Source organism: Haliotis rufescens, unplaced genomic scaffold (genome assembly GCF_023055435.1).
Source record: "Haliotis rufescens isolate VD_foot unplaced genomic scaffold, xgHalRufe1.0.p SCAF_10, whole genome shotgun sequence".
Classification (NCBI taxonomy): Eukaryota; Metazoa; Mollusca; class Gastropoda; order Lepetellida; family Haliotidae; genus Haliotis; species Haliotis rufescens.
The window spans coordinates 7,575,701-7,598,194 of record NW_025963780.1 but is presented as its reverse complement, the minus strand read 5'-3'; the positions used below and the strand labels follow the sequence as shown (position 1 = coordinate 7,598,194).

The 22,494-nt window shown below is 39.7% G+C and overlaps 1 protein-coding gene across 3 annotated transcripts in view; it reads left to right on the top strand.

Moving 5' to 3' along the window:
- LOC124118005 (cilia- and flagella-associated protein 221-like) overlaps nucleotides 1-22,494 on the top strand; it is a 244,435-nt gene that overhangs the window by 52,660 nt on the left and 169,281 nt on the right. For all 3 annotated transcript variants that reach the window (XM_046480041.2, XM_046480039.2, XM_046480040.2), the window contains exons 4-6: nucleotides 6,875-6,975; nucleotides 7,330-7,433; nucleotides 17,699-17,855. In XM_046480041.2, coding sequence (XP_046335997.1) covers nucleotides 6,875-6,975; nucleotides 7,330-7,433; nucleotides 17,699-17,855 — 362 coding nt within the window. The remainder of the gene's footprint in view (nucleotides 1-6,874; nucleotides 6,976-7,329; nucleotides 7,434-17,698; nucleotides 17,856-22,494) is intronic.

Below are 22,494 nucleotides of genomic sequence, written 5' to 3'. Positions count from 1 at the left end.
TGATCAGTTACACGTACTGTGCTGATGCAAAGACCAATATTTACTGTCCCCACACACCATCATTGTGGAAAAAAATAACTACTAAATATAACTTAAAATTTTAAAACCTGTAAACAGCTGTAAATAATTCAACAATTACAAATCTATCATCAATACGCAATCATGGTGGTCTTCATATTTTTGGAATAAATTTAGAAATCCTTCGTTAAACTGTTCTAAAATCATGCTAGAATCTATGAATGTATTCCCGAAAGGAAAACTATCCCAAATGTAATGTGGAACTAACACCGAAAATATGTACGTAGCATTTTATTGCTTATATATATCCTATCATATTCAGCAACGCGGGGATGTTATTTTGAAACACGTTTTGTCAAGCCCATTTTCGCGCACCTGTTGTAGAGGGTGATCTTGCTGATCGACGATATCCATAGACGTATTACGTGGGATACACTTGTTGTAGTGAAACTTATCAACGTGTACATCGCAGAAATATGAATCATGTCCCATTTATATTCACCGTAACATTGAATGGTGATTCTTAAATATCAGCAGAAGTTCAAATAAAAGATACCGAGAAACTTGCATGTGGCATGTTGATTTATCGTCTACCGTTTCCGGGTCACGGGAGCATGCAAGGTCAAACGGGTTAACTAATACGTGAATTATATCGTCAAAGTCACATTTTTATTTCATGTTAGTGGTGATTACTGATACTGTGTATCAATGTTTTTGCTGTATGTGATAGGCGTACTATTTTAAAATTTACTGTAATTGTTTTGTTTCGAAAGATTATCAGCAGACTACCTCTGTCTGTGACATCACATCCGGTGACCTTTGCACTTATTGAAATAGTGCTGTCAGAATTCACGATCTTTATTTTCGTTTTTCTCTCGTCATATTAATCGGAATATGACGAATAAAACATTTTTCGATTGAGAATATCGTCAACTTTCGCCAAGGCATATTTATAAAGGCAATGTAAACTTTGTATATATTAAAATCGCAATAAGTTATGCGGAGGTCGGGCAAAGCGTGCCATGTTTGATTTTAGGACGTCTGCTAGCATCGTGACACGGGTTGTTTATTTTGGTATATCGTAAATATTCAACCAAAACGCTTGAAATTAGGATTATTGAATATTTATAAGTCATTAATTGTTTCCTGCAAATTTTATAACATGACACGTCAGATTAACCCGAATATTCGTATTTCTGCAACCGACATGATGACCTCGAAAATGAAGTTATTTTTCTGTTTAACGTTTAGATAATAAATTCACTGAAATGGTTCATAATTTACCATCGTGCTGTTATATGCCGATAAAAGAATTTTTTTTTAACTCAATTGAAATTAAGGTATCGGAGATATGATTATTGAAATCAATTTGCACAAATGTTACAATATTAAAAGGTTCCTAGCATGAAATGCAAACCACCTTCAATAACGCAATTCAGGTAAGTTCAAGAAAATTAAAAAAACTTGTGTTCGCTTTGGTCTTAACCTTGGTATGATTGAAAACACCGGGATATTTTTATAAAGTATTGTGTAGTTTTCTATCAGGAATAAATGTGCAAAATATTTCTTCAATTGGCCCTTTGTTTAATGAGGCACCGACTGTTTGAAATCACCCACCCTCTTTAGAACGCCTTATGCCAAAATTAATCCAGCAGGCAGGGGTAAGAATTGTGAAAATAATTCAGCAGGCTAAAGGTTAAGCAGCCCTCAGGAAAGGAGCATTTATGCTTCGATTTTGATGAAACTTTAACACCTCTCATCAATGTAATGAGATGTTCTTTGAGAAGATTCTTGATGATCTGTGAGGGTGAAGGTCACCAGAAACCCTTTTGTAATAGCATGGAATGCTTGATTTTTATTTATGATAATTCAGTACACTTATAAATGATTAATATTGCATTTAAGCACTTCCTTCTAAACATGCCAAATTTGCCATGTGTCCAGGTCACGTCAAATGTTATGGTCATTCATACATTGAAAGACTTGCAATCAGTGTAATTCAGACTGTATTTACTGTATACATACTACAGTAGCTTGACCTTTGTAACTATATGCACTTGCAATTTGCAAATCCAATTTCCTTCAGAAGGTCAAGATCATTAGGAAGTGCTTATAATGTTTGTTTGGTTTTTTTTAGGGTACATGCTCACTCTATGGTAATTGACACATTTCAGAGAGAAAATTGATGGACAATATAATTATGTTACGTTCATATTATTAGTGCTGTGTAGACACTGGACATTGGATAAATCTTACCTGTGTAAACACATTGTGACGACCAGAAGGTCATAAACTTTCCATATTTGCATTCTGAATAGGCAGTAAACTTGTTGAAATGATAAGAATTTGTTAACATAGTCTTGAGACCATTCAAATTTGGTAAGCAATTCGTATATTTGTTTTTGTAGATGTATAATCTAGTTAGAATGAACATCAAGTTTAGTGTGTCATTTCGTTTTTCCTTACATCCAAATATGACATTTTTCTTATTTATTTCCAATTTTGTGCCAGTACAGTTTTCTATCCATTTGCCACAATGGTTTTACATGTGTATATTGAAACAACAGATGTATAGAAGATTCCTGTTCAACATCACAAAAAGTACATAATCATGATAATGATTCTGTTTTTATTTTATAGATGTACAAATCTTTATCAGTTGTCAGAATTCTATGGACCACTCCATATTGAAACCATTTCATTTTTGGGCTATCCGTTGCCCGAAAAGCAATGTAATTATATGATTTCCAGTATATAGTATCACTAAATTTTGATGAATAGAGGGCAATTCTACTTGTTTTTCAAAAGATATTGATTTGGTATGTGCATACGCTCTTATGGCTGAAATCAAACCTGCATATTCTAGGAAGTTGGTTTTTAGTTGATACAGTTCAGTGAATTCATCAAAACTAAAAAACGTACCATCCTATTTCAGACAATCATGAACAAATTTTACATTTCCTTTTAAATAGTGCTATAATGTTCCTTTTTTTGCACTGTTTCATGGTAATGAACATGTTTTTCCCAAACAGAAGTTTCTCAATAAACTGGAAGTGCATGAATCTTTGTTATAAAGATAGTAATGTTATATGTAATGTATTTTTAAAGTACCTGACTTCCAGCTTCACAATATTAATTTTTGAACTTATCCTATATCACACTATGCATTTTTTCATTCTTCTTTCGATCCTTAGTAGAAACATGCCTAAACAAAGGTTTCCAGCTTCTAAAAATACAATCCACCTGAACACATGAATCGATGATCTTCTAAGGATCGACGAACTCAAGATAGGAATCAGCAATCAAGGGATTGCCGATCACTGGATCGGCGATCTTCTCAGACTCGCCATACCTCCAAGGATCGTGAATCCTCCCCAGTTTGACGTCCTTCTAAGGTTCAGCGAAAATCTCAAGACCAACGCTCCTCTTTGAAGCAGCACACTTGCAAGGTTCGAAGTACTTCCAAGGATCAGTGCACTTCCAATGATTGGGAACTCTACCCACATGGATGGAGTTGTATGGACTCCTTCACCCCATGTATCCCTGTGACACTGCTTACCTGGATTACCTTCTCGGCCGAGCTTCTGTCCCTCTCCTTGCCATGAATTGTCCTCTTTTCATTGGCACAGAGATAACACTCGACTCTCAGCTACTACCAGCAGATGCCCTTCCCATAGGCCACGCACGGCACTCTTCCTTCAATGTGCCATTCCGCTTCCCCGTCTCCGCCTCTGGTTCATGTCCACTTATCGCGGTTGTACCAGATCCTCCAGGGACACTACAGTCTTCCACACAGATACTTTCTACCTTGCTGAGTCCTAATTATTTAACCTCCATCCCAGCACAGCAAATTCAGTCTCCCTTACGTCAGCATGCCTCCCTCAGTTAGGTCCTCCGATGGATTCAGTAACTTATGTTCCAGCTACTCTTCCGTTTTCGACCTCGACAGACTCACCCTATTCTTCCATGTACCTGTTGCCAGAGGAGGAACTGATCGATCGTCATGCCTCCCTTGCTTTGGAGGTTTTGACGGATCCGGTTATGGTTTTGATATGGATTGAGGATAAACTTCAGCTTCCGAAGAGTACTTTGACCGAAGATACCTTATTATCTTTTGTTGTCCCGTCTGCCAGTTTGCAAAATAATCAGACTGGATTTAGCAGATATGGTTACAAATCTGGATAAAGCTTTTGGCTCCTTTTGCTATAGCTACGCAATTGAGTGCAGTCCCCTGTCGACTTCTGCTCCTGAATTGGACAGTGACTTAGCGATTTTGGCCCCTAAATGTTCGTTGTCTTGCTCTAGGGTGGACGATAGAGATTTAGTGCACCTATTCACTATTATTCGCGGAACACTACCCCTAGTCTCCATTATATTTTTAGTGATGGAGGCTCTTATCTCATTTTTGGATCATGCATACGTACTGTATGACTGATTCAAAATACTTTAAAAAGCATAGTCTTGAATGGAAGTCGCCAGTTTGAAGCTGTTGCCGCAAAGCTCAAGAAAGCTGCTTTCTTAATGGCTAGTGTCAACTGATTTAATCGGTTCCCATCATTAGTGTCAGATAAAGCCATTTGTCTGATTAACGAGTGTCGGATTAATGGGACTTGACTGTACGTAGAATAACCCTGTAACAAATTATATATTTTGACATTTGCATTGGTCTAGTTCTCTTGGTTAAACTGTTCATAGTGTTATTTGAAATGACGGCTATGTGATTGTACACTGTAGTGTAGGCCAAGATGAGATTAGGCCCTGAATACGTTTCTAATACTTAAAATACATCATACACAAAAATACTAGTCACAGTTTTGGATTCTTTGGGAAAGTATCTAGTATCTGATGCCATTAACAACTATTTTAGGCAAAGCATATGTACAGAAAACGACATCTTAATGTAGTGTACATTTTAAACGGCATTTTACCAATTCTCCGTTCTAAATGTAATTATTTATTCAAATAAGGTATAGCTACATGAGAAGTATAGTAAAAAAACTATGAGGTGTCTGCTCTTTGTCCATACTCCAGTGATCAATGTTAAAAAGAATCTAATAACCCAATATTCATTTTTGAAACGTAAAAACTCTTATTCGAACCTCCATGTTGGAAAGTGTTGCAAAATTATGACTCTTTTCGCGTCAGTCGAGATGCCTGTCACATCACATGTATTTAAACTTCTGCTACGATACATACATCCCTGAATTCATCATTCCATTACCAATCAATTGACACATTGCGTAAGTCACTTATACAAACGGTCCAATTGAATTCAAGTGTTAAACCAGACCCTGTGCTCTGAGACCTACAAGGCCTTCTTGTTTGAAAATGTAAACAAAGCAAACTTCTAGTTTTGCATGTTAACATTTTCTACTATTCTGAGAGATTCAGTCGTCAACCTTTTGCATACATTAGGTCAGATTATTGCGAATATGCCTGGGTCGATAACCATTGCAAGAATTGAGAAATTAATAATTAGATACTTATTTTGAAAAGTCAACAAAATTTGTTCCACATGACGCCATGATTGACGCAAAATTATGCGCACTGACAGCGGTATTAGTCTGCCTTTCCATGTAGTATCAAGGCTAGAATAGAAACATAAAAAACAAATAGAACATGTTGATTTCAGATTACTTAACTTACATGACTCAGTTATGAATATATGTGTTCTCTGCACCACTGAATAAACTGCTCTGAACATTCTGCATACTGCTATCAGTGAACTCGTAATGTTATAAGGTTACCAATAGTGATGTCATATTCATATACATCGTTGTACATTTTTCTTATTTTCTGTGAGTTGCGGATGAATTAGTACACAACACATTCATTTAATGAAGTAGATCTTGAATTATAATTTGAATATCTCTTGATATCTTTTCACCCAGTAAAATAATGCACTGCTGCAAAATGGGTACATGTATGTATTAACATGATTAATGTTACTTATATTTTCTAAAATGCCATAGAATTTATGAATCTCTTAATAATCAGCTGTTCGTTTGAACATAGAAATTGCCATTCATCTTGCTTTTCTTCCTATAAGATGCTTTGTGAATGTAACACTGCAGCACATACATATTTGGAGAATTGTGAAATATTCATTATATATATTTATAGGTTCAATGAAATAGCCACTTCATTCCTTAAATTAAAAGTAAATGTATTCTTGAAGGAAATTTTCAGGATTTTTATAGATCATTCTTCTATATTATCACAAAATCTGAAATATGTCTTCAGGACATTTTGGATTACAATCATTCACAGTACCGACAAAAAAACCCGATGTGGTTTCAAAATTGATAGCTGTGTGGGAACTTTGAAGCTACACATAAAGAAAAATACACCAGAATGTATTGTCCTGAGCCAGAGCGAATCCTCACAAGGACAGGACGGATACTGAGTTACGATGGCTTCCAGTTAAGCATTGTGGAGTTATGCCCCTTTTTGTCTTTGTACATGTAGAATGTTAAAAACTCCATAATAAACAACTCCGTTAAATTGCAAAGTCAGAGGTTGGCCATGCACTGGCAGTACTTGTAAATTGCATTAAAAGTAAACTGGAGGCATAGGACTAAGTTGTATTGCATAAGACAACATGGAATAGAGATGAATATATTTCTGCTGGGAACGTTTGAGGGTGTTCAGGAAATGGTGGGGATGGGGCTGCTTCTGTTTGTGCATGTATTACAAACACAATTTTAGTTCTCCAATATATTTTGACTAAGTTGTTGACATTTTAGTGGCCTTAAGCAGGGTTTCAGTTCATTTTCAAGGACATAAACTGATTTCTAAATCACGTGGTGAGGGTAGTTCTTACTTACCTGTATTTCCATGTGCCTTCTGTCTGCAGGGAGAGGAAAACCTGGTGGTGCCTATTCATGCCTACCCTGTGATGAGCACAAAAGACTTCCCCCATCACTTTTCATTCTCTCCAGTCCCTGTTGGGCACAAGTAAGTCATATCCATCTGTCAAAAGACCAGTCGACTGTTTTTGTACATGGGGGGTTTGGTTTCCTGTTTGTGGAATTTCTTTATGCTTTTGCCCCTATTGTATGTTAGGAAAGTTCAATCTATATCTGAACCTTTGTTGGGAGTTTGTCCCTTTTGAAAGGTTTTCAGTGACATGATTCCATATCAGTTTTGACTTTCAAAGTTGTAGCTCACCTGACTGAAAGTATCAATATGTACACAAGTCCTAAAAAGTCCTAAAAACATTTCTTCTCATTGTATTCTCTACTTCAGATGTATGTATTAGAAAAATAAAATTCTGTGCATCTTTGTATCATCATTAAATTTTCTTTTCAGAATGTCTGAAGTATTTCCTCTCTACTGTGGAGCTCCAGTAGATTTTGAGTTTCAGATTACCTACATCCAGCCAAGTGTGGCCTTCCAAATCTCCCCCATGTCAGGTAACAAAATTACCAACAGCACAGATATGTGAAATATAAGGTTATGTACCTCCATCATATTAACTTGTGTTTGAGCTTGGAATCAATTGTCATCTGGAAAATTCATTTAAGTTTTTAAGTAAGGGTTCATTCATGAAAAATGGATAAATATTTACCCATGAAACTACTCATTATTCCTACAAATACCTTACCTCCATGACAGCTTTGTCATAAATCCCAAATTTTGACAAATAGCACATCCTAAATAGTCTTCAGAGTTTCAACAGAAGCCCTCTTCACTGTCAACTAACTTGTTGTGCAAGTAATATATTATTAACTCACCAGGTCCAAAGGACCAAGGTGAGCTTATGCTGTACCGTGGGGTCCGTCATCTGTCCGTCGTCTGTCGTCCGTCGGTCAACAATTTATTCAAACGACTTCTTCTTCTGAACCTCCAAAAGGAAATTAAAGAAATTTGACTGCAAGCATCCCTAGGTGGTGGGGATTCAATATTGTCGAATTGTGGGGCTTGCGGTCACTTCATGACACATGGTGACCCTCACATACCCTGCTGAAGGTGCAGTTCTACAGGTTGCACAGAAGATGCTCAATGTCTGCAGTATACAGGTGTTTAGAAGAAGGTAATGTGTGAACCATGTTCTGCCAGTGTACCATCAAACTCAAATGGCCGTGTGGACAGAGACACCTGGGCAAGCCTAGTCAAGCCTGTCATGGAGTATCTTCCAACCGCTACCACAGACCGTGTAATTGGAAATGTTGCTGGTGACCTGGACATACGGAAATAGTTCAAGCCACGATCACCACAGCCGATTTATGGTTGGTTTTGATTCGGATCTGTTCTCCATTCCCCCAGTGACCCTGACTGACAGGTGCAACTGCACCACTTGTCGACCATTGTCAACCTTATCTCAACCTATGGCTCTGAACTAGACGCTGCTTAACATGCCCCAACCGAGACGCGTGTCAGACGACCAACCTATTGTACCAGTCTCAGATGGATGGTTGCAATATTGATATTTTTTAACTTATCCTGCATTACTTCTTAATGCATTTACTGCTGTTTTCTGACAGAAAGACAGACTGTGTGAACTGTTAATCAGCTGTTAAAGATGGTTGTTCTAACCAGAAGAAGCAGCACCCTCGCACAGTCGGCACGTGACCGAGAAGCTATGAAGTCACATCAAAGCACATCACTGCTTTGTAACCTCCACAGACGGACATACTATGGTATCCCTTGTGGAAATAAAGCTTATTGTGTTGCTGTATTGCCTGTTTCTACATTCATCGTTTGCTAACTAGATTCTCTTCCCCTGGTCTTCCCCTACCTATTTCATAACATTTTATCGCTCGATTGTGGCTTGAGTCACAGTAATTTACGGGTGTATTGTTGTTCCTGCCCGCCATTTTCAGTTCACCACATGGCCACGTACTTTTGTGTCTTGCGTTTTTTTATTTGGCTTCAGTAATCCATTTTTTTTGTTTGACCTCATGTTTGTGTGTTTAAAGCTTTGCTTTTTACTACCTTTTGCTCACTATGTTTGCCACATCGTTATGATTTTGCTTAAATTTAAGAAATTATGCCTCACTGCACTCGCTGCCGCGGAAACAAATCTGTTTGGGACCCCCACCCTCTCTGCCTTGATTGTAAGACGCCCTGTACTTTCACAGCACAGTGCCGATATTGCAGTCCTTTGCTGCCGTGCACCTTCAACTCCTACTTATGAGTATCCAGGAAACGTCTCACTCAACGTGCTTGTTTGAAACCCTGACATGGCTTACAACTCCCTCATCAAGACTCCCTCCTTCATCAAGACCAATGCCCTTTTGCTGTCTTCTACGCTTCTCTTGCCTTCACCTTTAACAATGACATCGCACCCACCACCTGACTACTGACTCGCCGATGCCTTCAGCCCCTTCGTCTACCACGAGTTCTCACCAGCCTCATTTGTCTTATGCGTCATCTTCTCCGTCTGCCTCTCGCCGGTGTTCCATGTCTTCTCAATCCCAAAGTCTTTCACATTGCTCAGACTCTTCGGAGGGATCTTTTCAGCCCGATTTAGATCCTCCCTCTCCGGAAATTGACACCCAAGTGGGTCCTTCCCAGGTAGCTGATTGTCTGGCTGACCGTTTGTCCTCCATTGCTCTCTTCCCCGGTTCTGATGTCGACAAAAAATCCACTATCTGGTCTTACCTGACTTTGCTCCCACCTGACCCTTTGTTAATTGACCTTGTTGCGGCTTTAGATGAGGATTTCGCTAAGGTGTCCATCACGCTATCATTCAAGGCTCCTCACAGTCCTCATGGTGATTTTTCTGTCCACTCCTTCAACATTGCTGATGAAGCACACACGTTGGACGAGGACCTGCATCGAATCACTTGGTCGTCCAAGTCCACCAACCTTCATATGCCGGACACTCGCTTTGCCTCTGGTGGTGGACAGTGGAATCGAATGTCTTTGGCGGCGTCTCCTTGCCCCTTGCCTCCTTGCCCCTTGCCACATGGCTGGTCCGGAGATCAACACCATTGGCACAGCAACAACCTTGAGCTAGAAGCACTTATCCTGGCCGTCTGTCACTAGCAGAGCACTCTCCGTCATGCCCAGTTGACCATATCCACAGACAACATCACTGTGGTGTGGTGAGGTGTCTGAGGAATCAGGGTATTCTCCACTCTCAGTCAATGCTAAACCAGACCTTCCGGTTCTTCGACCTGGTGGACAGGGATTCGTCCACCTCCCATCCCATATTAAATGGCTCCACTGCGTTCCACATTCACTTTTAGGTCAGTTCTAGTTTGGGCTACCCGCCTCATTCTATTTCTGTCACCTATTCAGGTTTTCCTATTTGCATTGACTCTCGTTTCCTTCCGACAGGATGTTCTGGTTATCACTTGCAGTGCGGGTTCATCAGACCTTGACAAGGGTTTCTTATCGATCACATCTGAAGGTATGCCCACCTGCCATGCCATCTGATAAAGATGCATTAAGGAGTAATGCAGGGTAAGTTACAAAATTTAGTACAATCTTAATATTTTTTACATTTGTGTACTTATCCTGCATTACGATGTCTAAGTGCCATCCCTTTACTACGCTACCTCCCCACGAATTTCAGATGTTGTGTTTAAAGCAGTTATGTGCTTTGATGTGATGTCATAGCTTCCGGGTCACGTGCTGACTGTGAGAGGGTGCTGCCACTAGTGGTTTATTTAGCAGCTGGATGTCACACAGTTCGTCTGTCAGAAAACAGCATTAAATGCATAAAGGAATAATGCAGGATAAGTATACAAATGTAAAAAATATTTAGATTTTACTAAGTTTTGAGTCAAAATTTTTGACCATGTGGGTCTCACAGTCTCCTCTACCTGCGTAGTGTTATGAACTGGGGCACTTGTTTGTTGATCTTATGGAAGGACTATATCACATGCCCCTTCTCAAGCCAGTCATGCAAGAAGAAATAGTTTCTCCCATGCTGTAATACGCCGGTTGCCATGAAGCATCATCCTTTACCATGGCCAAGCTACAGGTCTTTAGTGGTTACCCAGGCTAATGATGGACTGTCAAGTAACAAAGTGATGCAAAGTTGTCTCTTCATTTCATGAAACGGAGGACTTATCATACTCATGATACTCCATTGCCTGAAAAGACACAGGCTGGTTCATTCACATAGCTTCAACTGATCTCTCCCTTTCTCCTAAGACACTAATCGTACATTAATGGGTATCTATGGAAAAAAACTACTTAAAACATGTTAAAGAGTCTTACAAAGTCCATATATTTTTACCTATCCTATCTCACACTATGCATTTCTCTTTCTTTTTTCGATCCTAAGTGGAAACGTGTCTTAAATAAAGGTTTCCATCTTCTAAAGTTAATTCACCCATACATACCATATTTTCGTGAGTATAGTGCGCACTTTTTTTCCAAAAAACGAGCTGTGTAGAAGGGTGTGTGCATTATACATGCCATAATGAGTTTTGAAGTTTTTTCACCCAACGCAAAGACACTACCGTGAGCACGTAACATTGGAAATACCATGTCAACAAATCCATAATGAGTACGCAAATCATGTAATTACACTGTATATCTGGACTTATGTTCGTAACTTATTTCATTATTTTTATTCAATATTCCTTTTAAGATTGTTTTAATTAATTTCGGCGAAATCGTGTGTGAAGCTATCGGAAGATCGCACAACTCACCGTTATTAACAGCAACCATAGTCAGATTACCGCTATTGATGCCTTGAAACGAACTTTAGTTGACAGAGAATGGATACATATATACTGAACAACAAAAGTTCCTGTGACATTGAATAAGATTTAATGCAAAGTTATGTTTTTTACCAAATCTGAAACAATTTCAGTTGCAACAGATAAAAGACTCCTGTAAGTGTTTAAATGGTTTAATTTGCCATACTGATTTCAGAAAATGTGTGATTTCATAAAAAACATGAACATGCCAAAATGTCAATTTACAAATCAATAGCGTGTGTGTCCACCTCTGGTTGCGATGCAAGCAGCACATCTTCGTCTCAAGGAATGGACCTGGCCTCGCACTAAAGTCCTGTGGGATATCTATGCATATCTGCTGGAGCATGTTTCGAAGTTGCTGGAGTGACTGTGGAACACGGGGTTGACGTCGAAGGCGCCGATCTATCTCATCCCACATGTGCTCGATTGGTGAGAGATCAGGGGAGCAAGCCGGCCAGGGTTTTGTTGAAGAGAATCCCGAAAAAGTCGAGCAATATGAGGCTGGGCGTTGTCATGTTGAAAGGTAATGCCTGGGCCATGACGACGCAAAAACGGTAAGAACAACAGGGTCGATGATCTAATCGCAGTAGCGCTGTGCATTCAGATTTCCCTCTGCCACTATCAAATGGGTCCTCTGTCTTGCTGTAATCCCACCCCATATCATAACGCTGCTGCCCCCGAACCAATCTTCTTCCATGACACAATGATTGACACAACGTTCACCTCAACGTCGGTACACTCAAATTCGTCCATCGCTGTGGCTGAGGTGAAAATGAGACTTGTCAGTGAATAGAACTTGTCCCCACTGCATGGCCGTCCAGCGTAGACGCTGTCTGCACCACTGTAGACATGCTTGATGGTAGTTTCCTGTCAAAATGGGACGTCTGGCGGGTCTTCTTGCGACAATCCGTGCACATCTGAGGCGGCGACGTACGGTTTGAGAAGATATTCGTCGAAGGCCAGGAATGCTTCTTGCAGTCACTGTTTTGCTGGCTTGAATCGATTTCGTAGGGGTGTTGTTCGAATCCAGTTGTCTTGTTGATTATTGGTTACGCGTGGCCCACCACTCTGAGAACGGTCTCTGACTGAATTGGTGTTTCTGTGGACGTTAAATTGTCTTGCAACATCACGTTGACTCGATCCTGCTTCAAGCATACCAATGGCTCTCAGACGCTCATATTCGGACAGGCGTGGCACTTTGTAGTGTTGAATAATTGCGTAATTTTGTTGTTTTTCTGAGTGGTTGTTGTCAGCACGATGCTAAACGATGCATATGGAATCCCGTTAACGCACATGTTTTTATACCCATTCTTTGGTAGTGAAATGCATGGGGCTTGCATAAAAGTCAACTTTTGCATGGAATGCATGCTTTTCTGTAGCAGATGCGTTTTTGTGACTTGATTCCATACATGTACTTCAATATTGAAAACCAAACTTTACTAAATACACTAAAATATTGGTGTCACAGGAACTTTTGTTGTTGAGTGTATCAAAAATGCCATACTCGTTAAAAGTCATATTTCAACATGTTCTCGCGATCACATGCGTTGGAGCCTTGAAGGTGACTGGTCAAATTGTTCTTTGTGAAAAAAAATAACCAGCAATAGCGATTAGCTGCACCGAAGTGCTACGCCTAGGGTTATTATCATTTCAAATATAGTTAGTAAAAGCTGCAACTAAAATAACAAGATATTGGAATATATTATTCCTGATAAAACAATAGTTTCAGATACAATTTTTCCCCGATCCTTGCACCAAAATCCTTTTAAGTTATATGATTGGGTAAGTTTTTACCGAATCACTGGTAGATTCCAAGAAAACGTGTGTACAGCTGAGAAAATACACAAGGTAACCTTCATTCCTTGATGTAAAACAATGCCTAGCAGAACGAAAAATACAATTTGAATGGTAAATCAACATGTCTGGTGATTTTTTATCTCAAATTTCAAATTTGTACTGACCAAGTTTCTTATCACCGGGAACTCGCTGAAGGGGTATGGTGACATTTTTTTCTGAGCATACTATTCAAACATCTTTTTTTCCAAAATACTGAATCCACTAGAGGGGGTGTGCATTATACTTGGGCTCGCACTATACTCAAGAAAATCGCCTCACATCGCCATGGTCACCTCCCAGATCGCGGCCATGCACACTGGTTGACCTACATGTGCTGATTACGTGACTATCCCAACCAACTCATTCTCTTTCAAATTGCCACACAGTGGTGACATGTTTTGTTTACTGGGAATCCATTTTTGTCATTTTCCTTGCCAATTTGTCTTCTTTTATGTCGTTCAGCGTATTGTCTTCTTGAGTGCCAACCTCTGTTTTTTTTCTTCACTTATATCTTTGTTAGTGTTTTTTCATCATGTAGGAACAGCCCCCGTGGCGTCCGTCCTTCCGTCCGTCTGTCCGTCCGTCACATTTCGTTTCCGGAGCAGATCTTAAAAACCGTACCATATTTCTTCACCAAACTTGGCACATAGATAGATCTAGTGGTGACCTGGTGCCTTTTGATAGTTTGGGATTTTTTAAAAAGTTATTTTTTGAGTTTCCATGGCAACGACTTTGATTTAGACTGAAAATGGCGGTAGTCCTCGTTTCCGGAGCAGATCTTGAAAACCGTACAATATTTCTTCACCAAACATGGAATATAGATAGATCTAGTGGTAAACTGGTGCCTTATGATAGTTTGGGATTTAAAAAAAAAGTTATTTTTCGAGTTTCCATGGCAACGACTTTGATTTAGACTGAAAATGGAGGTAGTCCTCATTTCCGGAGCAGATCTTGAAAACCGTACCATATTTCTTCGTCATACTTGGCACATAGATAGATCTAGTGGTAAACTGGTGCCTTTTGATAGTTTGGGATTTTAAAAAAAAATTTTTTTCGAGTTTCCATGGCAACGACTTTGATTTAGACTGAAAATGGCGGTAGTCCTCGTTTCCGGAGCAGATCTTGAAAACCGTACCATATTTCTTCATCATACTTGGCACATAGATAGATCTAGTGGTAAACTAGTGCCTTTTGATAGTTTGGGATTTAAAAAAATAAAAATTTTCCATGGCAACGACTTTGATTTAGACTGAAAATGGCAGTAGTCCTCGTTTCCGGAGCAGATCTTAAAAACCGTACCATATTTCTTCACCAAACTTGGCACAAAGATAGATCTAGTGGTAAACTGGTGCCTTTTGATAGTTTGGGATTTAAAAGAAAATTATTTTTCGAGTTTCCATGGCAACGACTTTGATTTAGACTGAAAATGGCGGTAGTCCTCGTTTCCGGAGCAGATCTTGAAAACCGTACCATATTTCTTCTTACTACTTGGCACATAGATAGATCTAGTGGTGAACTGGTGCCTTTTGATAGTTTGGGATTTAAAAAAAAGTTATTTTTCGAGTTTCCATGACAACGACTTTGATTTAGACTGAAAATGGAGGTAGTCCTCATTTCCGGAGCAGATCTTGAAAAACGTACTATATTTCTTTACAAAAAGGCCCAGTGAACATAGTTCACAGGAGCTAATGCATTGCACACACCCGACATGTCATATTGGCAGTGGATGTGAGTATTTCATGCTTGTTAGTATTACATATCAGTAAACAGTTCTGTTCAATTGATTTAAGGAAAGTAACTTTCTTCCTGTCAAGAATATTCATTTTGTTTATCAAATAAGAGACAAACGGAATAAAGTAATTTATCATATAATGGGTAGGTTTCTCGGCAGGATAAAGCCAACAGATAAAAACGATATCCGTTGGGGTCATATGCGGATAGAGATGCAAATATCAAAGGTCAAGTAGGGACTACTTTCACTGTTTATAAACAAACATGGCGTCGCCCTCGTCATTCGGCGATCGAGTCAGAATTAACCATTGGGAATCTGGATGATATACAGGGATAATTGCTATCATTATCAAAAGAACAGTCTAATATACTGAAAATCAGTGTCTAAATGTGACGTAGCTAAGGCATTTTATAAGTTTTGGCCACTTTGGAGATATTAATTTCGAAACAATTTTACGAGGGCACGAGGCCTAGCTAAGCGGGATCAGTAGCCATATCTGTGCTTGTAGACCTCTGCTGCTTGAAACCTTCTCCACAAATTAAAATAGTTGGATTTGGCCGAAATATGTTGGAATTGTTACCTTGTTTTGTTTTGTCGCTGTGTGTACATCTGACTACACTTCTTAACGTAATGATAGGACAGACCGCCTATCAACAACGTCTGACCATGGCCGTGACGTCTCAAAGACTAGGGTTAGAGTAGCTTCCCTTTGACAAAGGGCAGTTACTCTAGCGGACAGACCGATGGATTGCCGCGAAAGGCAATTAAAATCAATTGTTTTTTTGTGTATATGTTGCTTTGCCACTGTATAAGAAACAGATTTCAGTTGGAACTATATTGGCTACTGTCACTGTCCGACTGACACATCACTTACCCTGTGACGTAATAAATATTAATGCGCACATTCCAGGAAAACTCGCAATGTTTTGGTAATGTTTTGAGAGAGGGAAAGCGATTTTGAAGCACAGAATTAAAGAATGACATTATATGATAAAGAGGTTATCACGCTTGTGTGTTTGGTGATGGTAAATATCCTGTATTAGGAATAAACACAATGTATTTAGCTTGCCCAGGCTCGCTAAATACAATGTTTATTCTTTATGCAGGATATTTACCATCCCCAAACACACTTGCGTGATAAACTCTATATACTAAATACATCAACCCATGAAGCATGTATTAAATTTGTCTTTGGCAAAAACATAATGGAACCAGAATGCACCGGAAATACCATGTCAACAAATCGGTACTGCAGTACGCAAAATAATCATGTAATTACAATGTATAGTTATAAAAAATGTTCATTTAATATCTGGACTTATGTTTGTAATCTATTTTATTAACATGATTAATTTTATTCAAAATTTCATTGAATATTGCTTGCATTAATTTTGGTGAAATCGTATTTGAAGTGATGGGAAGATCGCAAAACTCACTGTTATTTACAGCAACCATGATCATAATACCGCTATTGAAGCCTTGGAACAAACTTCAGTGTATAGAAAATGGATATATATAAATGACTTGCTGAAAGTCATATTTGTTGTAGTTGGACTATTATATGTAAACATAAAGTTTTTGCTATCGCGAAAGCGGGAGCATCGACGGTGATTGGTCAAATTGTTCCATACGAAAAAATAAATGGCAATAGCGATTAGCTGTACCAAAGTGCCACGCTAATGGTTATTAATTTATTTCAAATGTAGATAGTGAAGCTGCAACTATGATAACATGATATTGGAATAAATTATTCCTGATAGAATAATAGTTTCAGATACAATTCATACCATCATTGTATCAAAATTATTTAAAGTTATATTATTGGGTAATTTCAACTGAATCACCAGCAGATTCCGAGAAACGTGTGCACAGCTGATTGTTGCTTTTGGCTTAGTTTACGAGACAATACACTCGGTAATCTTAATCTCTGCATATAAAACAATGCCTATCAGAACAGGAATACAATTTGATCGGTAAATCATCATGTCTAGTGATGTTTTATCTCAAATTTCAAATTGGTACTGACCAAGTTTAATTGTTATGATCTGTTCGTTTCCCTGAATTCACTGAAGGGATATGATATAACTGTTTTCTGCGTAAGACAAACACGTTTTTATTGCAAATGTAGGGATTGTGTATGCGCTGGTGTCTTTCTTCATTCCAATTCGCTTTATAGATGGGGTATATAAATTAGCATCGATTTTGAAAGCTTGTACAGTGGGGTCGCCTTATACTTGGGGTCGCCTTATAGACGGCGAAATACGGTACTTCTTGTCACTGTGTGACTTGGTCTTTTTCAAAATGTATTGAAACTGTCCCCACATCAGAACCCATAAACAGTGATTTTGTGTATTGCTGTGACTACTTTGCTGCTCTTACCAAGGGGGCTGGTTTTCATGACAGCATCATGAAAAGATCTAATTGATGGTGCATTGATTGTATGTTGCAGGTGTTGTGCCAGCTAACAGCAAGGCTGAAGTGACAGTAACGTTCATGCCCCGGGAGTTCCAAACAGTGCAGGCAAAGATACAGCTGACCATCTCACAGTTCAATTCTAAACCCATCCTCTGTACTTTCTCAGGACATTCCTCACCAGGGCTTCTCAAGTAAGCTCTGTGCTACAACTAGGAAAAGGTTTTTTTCAATCTGACATGGCCTGACATTATGTTAATTTCAGAAATCAACTTTTTCAAAGGTCTTGCCAGTTTATTTCTATGTCTGAAGGTTGCCTAGGTACACTTACCTCTTAGATATCTGGTCTAAACTGGTTAACTGAGATCAGATTATCACTTTACCAATTTACCTATTTAACAACAGTACATTTTCGGATACAAAAGTTGAAAATATTCTTGGAATAAAATATGCAACAAGCAGTGTTCTGCTGAGGATTTACGCAATAATTTTTTGATTGGTGCATAATATTTATGCTTCAGATAGGTTTATTTCATTTAATTTAATGGGGGCCACTGACTGTCTCAAAAAATATTTTACATCACTCGCACTGCTGCTTCAATATTTTAATGAAAACTTCCCCATTTTCGTGTCTCATTTTGCTGTCTGCGCCTTTCATTTGCTGAAAGTCCCAAATGGTCCAATCAGAATCAAGTAGTAGTCATTATGGATGATTTTCAATAGTTCTTTTATGTAACTAATAAACCATGGCCAAACAGCAAAATCCGAGAGCATACAGTCAGAAAAATGTTCAGAGACAGATCAATTTTACATTTCTGTTTTTCATCAACACAGCCTAGACCGTCTTCTGATAATGCCAAAGATGTTTCTGCTTCAAATGACCTTAATTTCGCATTATCACCAACCGCAGGTAACGTTAGTGAAAGTTTCACATGGCGCAACCCGACAGTGACAGACTGAGAAAGGTAGAACCTGGCATCGCAACTACACATGGTTACAGCATAACTATAATATGATATAATATGTCATGTCAGCTTTGCATAAATCATGTGAAATCTAATTCAATGACAAGGCAAAATTATAATTTTGAACGAGAGACATGCTAACGGTGATCACAAACAAGCAGTTGAGACAAGTTCTATGACATGGACGTTGTTGTAGCAATACGTAATGTTACATCTGAGAAAGAAGCCATGGGAAACATTATGTATCACAAGCATTACATGTGGATGGGGATTCTGCATCAATAAACTGCGTATCGGATTTGAAGTTTTTTTATGATCTCTCAGAGTGTGGCTTGTGTGTTTTGAAAATGACCCCATGTTTTTATGCTGAAAGGGGTCCTTCTCCACACTTGTTAAGTTTCTTAGCAGAACTCTGCACAAGTAGGGTTTATGAACAGTTCACATTGTGGTCTCATTCAATGATACCTGCAGGGATTTGATTGTACCCAAGAAGAAGTTGTTCCAACTACGTGTGTGGCCAATTCTATCGCACAACATTCACGTGACCATGGAAGCAACGATGTCACATATCATCACATTACTGTTTGTCATCAAATGGACTAGATGTGTCCAGAATCTACTGGCATTCATTGCTTGTTATTTCTATTTCTATGTTATGGTTGTGATTGTATATTGCGTATGGTTTTTGACTTCATGTCTCACCATTTTGTTGCTTTAATCTTTGGCGTTTGATAGTGCCTCTTAGTCACACTAATATCAGGTGTAATGTTGTTCCAATTAGCATGATTAGCAATGATTAGCCATCCTGTATTCTCAGTGTGGTCACATTCTCGTGCCGTGCGTCTTGAATTCTTGTTTATTGCTTGGTAATTGTTTCATGTATATTGCCTATACTCTTTGTGTGGGCGTTCAAGTGTTTGTTTGCACTTTCTGTTGTGGAATTTTCTCCAATGATAATGATAATAATTATCCAATGACTTTTTGAGTTGTAAATTACCAGGCAGTTTCTCATTGTTCTGTTACATGCATTATGAATACGACTTTTGCTTAAATTAAAGATTTATGCCTTGTTGTATTATTGCCACAGTAACAAGACGGCTTATCCTCACTTTGCCACCAGGCTGGTGGGATTATTTAACAGTGGTGGTGTTTTCACAAGGAAATGAGCATGTCCAAAGGTGGCAGGTGAACTGATCTCACTTAGACAATCAACAGCTATAGGTCAACGGTTAACCTCATGAGCCAGCAGGTTGATGGTAGTAGTTTTCACTATATGAAAGTATTAAATCATTTAGAAAACATTTTGAATTTTAAGTGATTTACAATGATTTGCATAGTGGTAAGTTAAGTGAGTGATCAGAAATCACTGACATAATGGGAGCATATAAATATGGTCCTAACGTCTCTTCCTCATTGCAAATGGCAAACGTGCAGGTAAACATCAAGTTCATTCCCAACAACCATGGTGGTTGATGGCTTGTAAATGGGGGTCATAAGTACCGAGTTAAGAGGCCAGTGTACACTGAAGTGCAACATGCCCTGCAACCATCAACGCAGCACATGATTTGATCACCACCATGAACCCAGCCCACAACCATCAACGGCAAACTTCCTTCTGCACAGCGACGACAAGATGCTTATCTTCACCACGACAGACAACCTACAACACCTTGCAGCAGCTGATACCTTCTTTTGCGATGATACCTTCAGTATATGCCCCAAACTCTTCTCCCAGCTCACTACAGACAGGCCATATGGCGAAATGTTCAGAGATTTGGACTACAGACAAGATTCAATACTGATCCAGTCGTGATCCTGTTTGTCAGACGTGCTTGTGCCTTGCTGTAGTTGGTGAGGATTGGTGACATGGATAATATCTGGTGGCATGCCATTGAAGACGACGACCTTGCCAACCCAGCCGCCGACCCTGCACTACTTCAGTTTGCGGTCTATGTGACCTTGCAGTGGGTAGAGAAACCTGATAGAACAATGTGGAACCATTTCAGCAACAATGGGGCCTGAACCACAAATCCTGTTGAGGGTTGGCATGCCAAAATGAACAAGACTGGTCATCTATATTCCAGAAAGTGCAGAATCATGCCGAAATAACCATCAGTCAGCTGTTGTCAGGTGACTACCAGGGATCCCCACCCATTGTATTTGGACTGCATGGACCCCTGTTCGACAACACCTTAGTGTTGTTTCTGCTGTCCCATCATCCCTCAAGCCTTCTCCAAATACCTTATGGTATTGAGGAAACGTCAGACGCAGAAACACCTACTACCCTTGGTTTCTCAGACATGCAGGCTGCTTCATTTGGAAAGCATCCATCCTACACCTCCCTTTTGGGCATGACATGTCGTTGTTTATGCAGACTACGTCTCCTTAAACGCTGATGACTTCACTGGAGATGGCGCCACCCCGGGCACTGATGACTACACAAGCACCTGCGCCTGTGTACACGCTACATGTCAATAGCCCCTTTTGCCTATTCTGGCGCCGACGACCTCCCCGATGTCCTCGGTGCTTCCGGTGCGTAGACACCTGCTCCACTGGTGCCTCTTGCTGTAATGAGTAGTGCCTCTACCTCTCGGGCGGTGTCCTCTCATGGCTCAGCCTCTCCAGGATCTTCTCGACGCAGTTCGAAGTCTCGATCTAGGCACTACTCCAGGATCCGTTCCCCTGTCCGCAGGAAGGAATACGATTAGCTGCATAGCGCATCTAATAATGTGTGCATATCATATGGCTTCCACTCGGATTTGTCTGAAGGTTCTTTTGTGCCTCTGTACAACAAATCTTCCCCTGAGAAGGACACTCATCTAGCCGTAACCAAGTCCCTGACTGGATGATTGACCGCTTGGCCGCTTGGCCGCTTGGCCGCAGTTACTCCCGGATGGGCGTAGATAAATGAGACACTATTTTTGTCCATGTCCTGAAGGATCTGGTCTCAGCAATGAACGAAGATTTTGTGATATTATCTTTATTGCTGGCGTTTACAAGTTCCTCGGTTTAGGAAGGATGGTTTCCCCATCCCTGCTTTTGAGGTGGGGAACATGGCACACACCCAGATGAGGGTCTTCATCGTATGAGGGGGTCGTCAAAGCCAACCACTATCCAGATACCGGACACGCGATCATCTTTCATACATCAGAGGTCTGATGTTTCCTCATGCCTTTGGCAGTGCAGGGCCTCATGGTGAGGTTTCTGTGAAAGATCCTGCAGATTCTCCTTGACTAATCAAGTATGTTTAATTTTGGCGGAATGATTCCATGGAGACGGAGATAGTGCTCGCAGAGAATTTGATCAAACCAGATCCACTGAGAGTTAATAACCCTCATGAGATTCGAGTGGTTGCCTTTACGATGGCTCTACTCAGTAATTGCTCTATTGGAGCCATCAAGGTTGTGTGTTTATGGAGGTCCGACACTGTCTTCGCAAGCCTTTACCTGAGGAATGTGGCCTTGGAAGATGTCGAAGGCGTTCATGGTTTTTGCCCTGTGGTCGTGGCCCAGCATGTCACCAATCATCGTCACCATTTAAATGCTCATCCTTTCTGGAGCCACCCCTACACAACTCAGTTATTCTGCTAATCACCAGTTTAGCTTGGTAATTCATGTTTCTAGACTTTAGTGCACGAAAATTTCACTTGCTGCTTTTTACTACGATGTACTCATGCTTTCGTTCCATCCGTGGGCAGGTCTGGTCGAAGTAGTTGCAGAAGTGTGCAAATGATGATCTCAATGACTGGAGAGTTTGTGTCACAGAGGACCGCATCTGATGGTATGCCCTCTGCTATACCGTCTGATAAAGATGCATTAAGGAATAATGCAGGATAAGTTAAAAAATCTAGTAAAATTTGTATACTTAT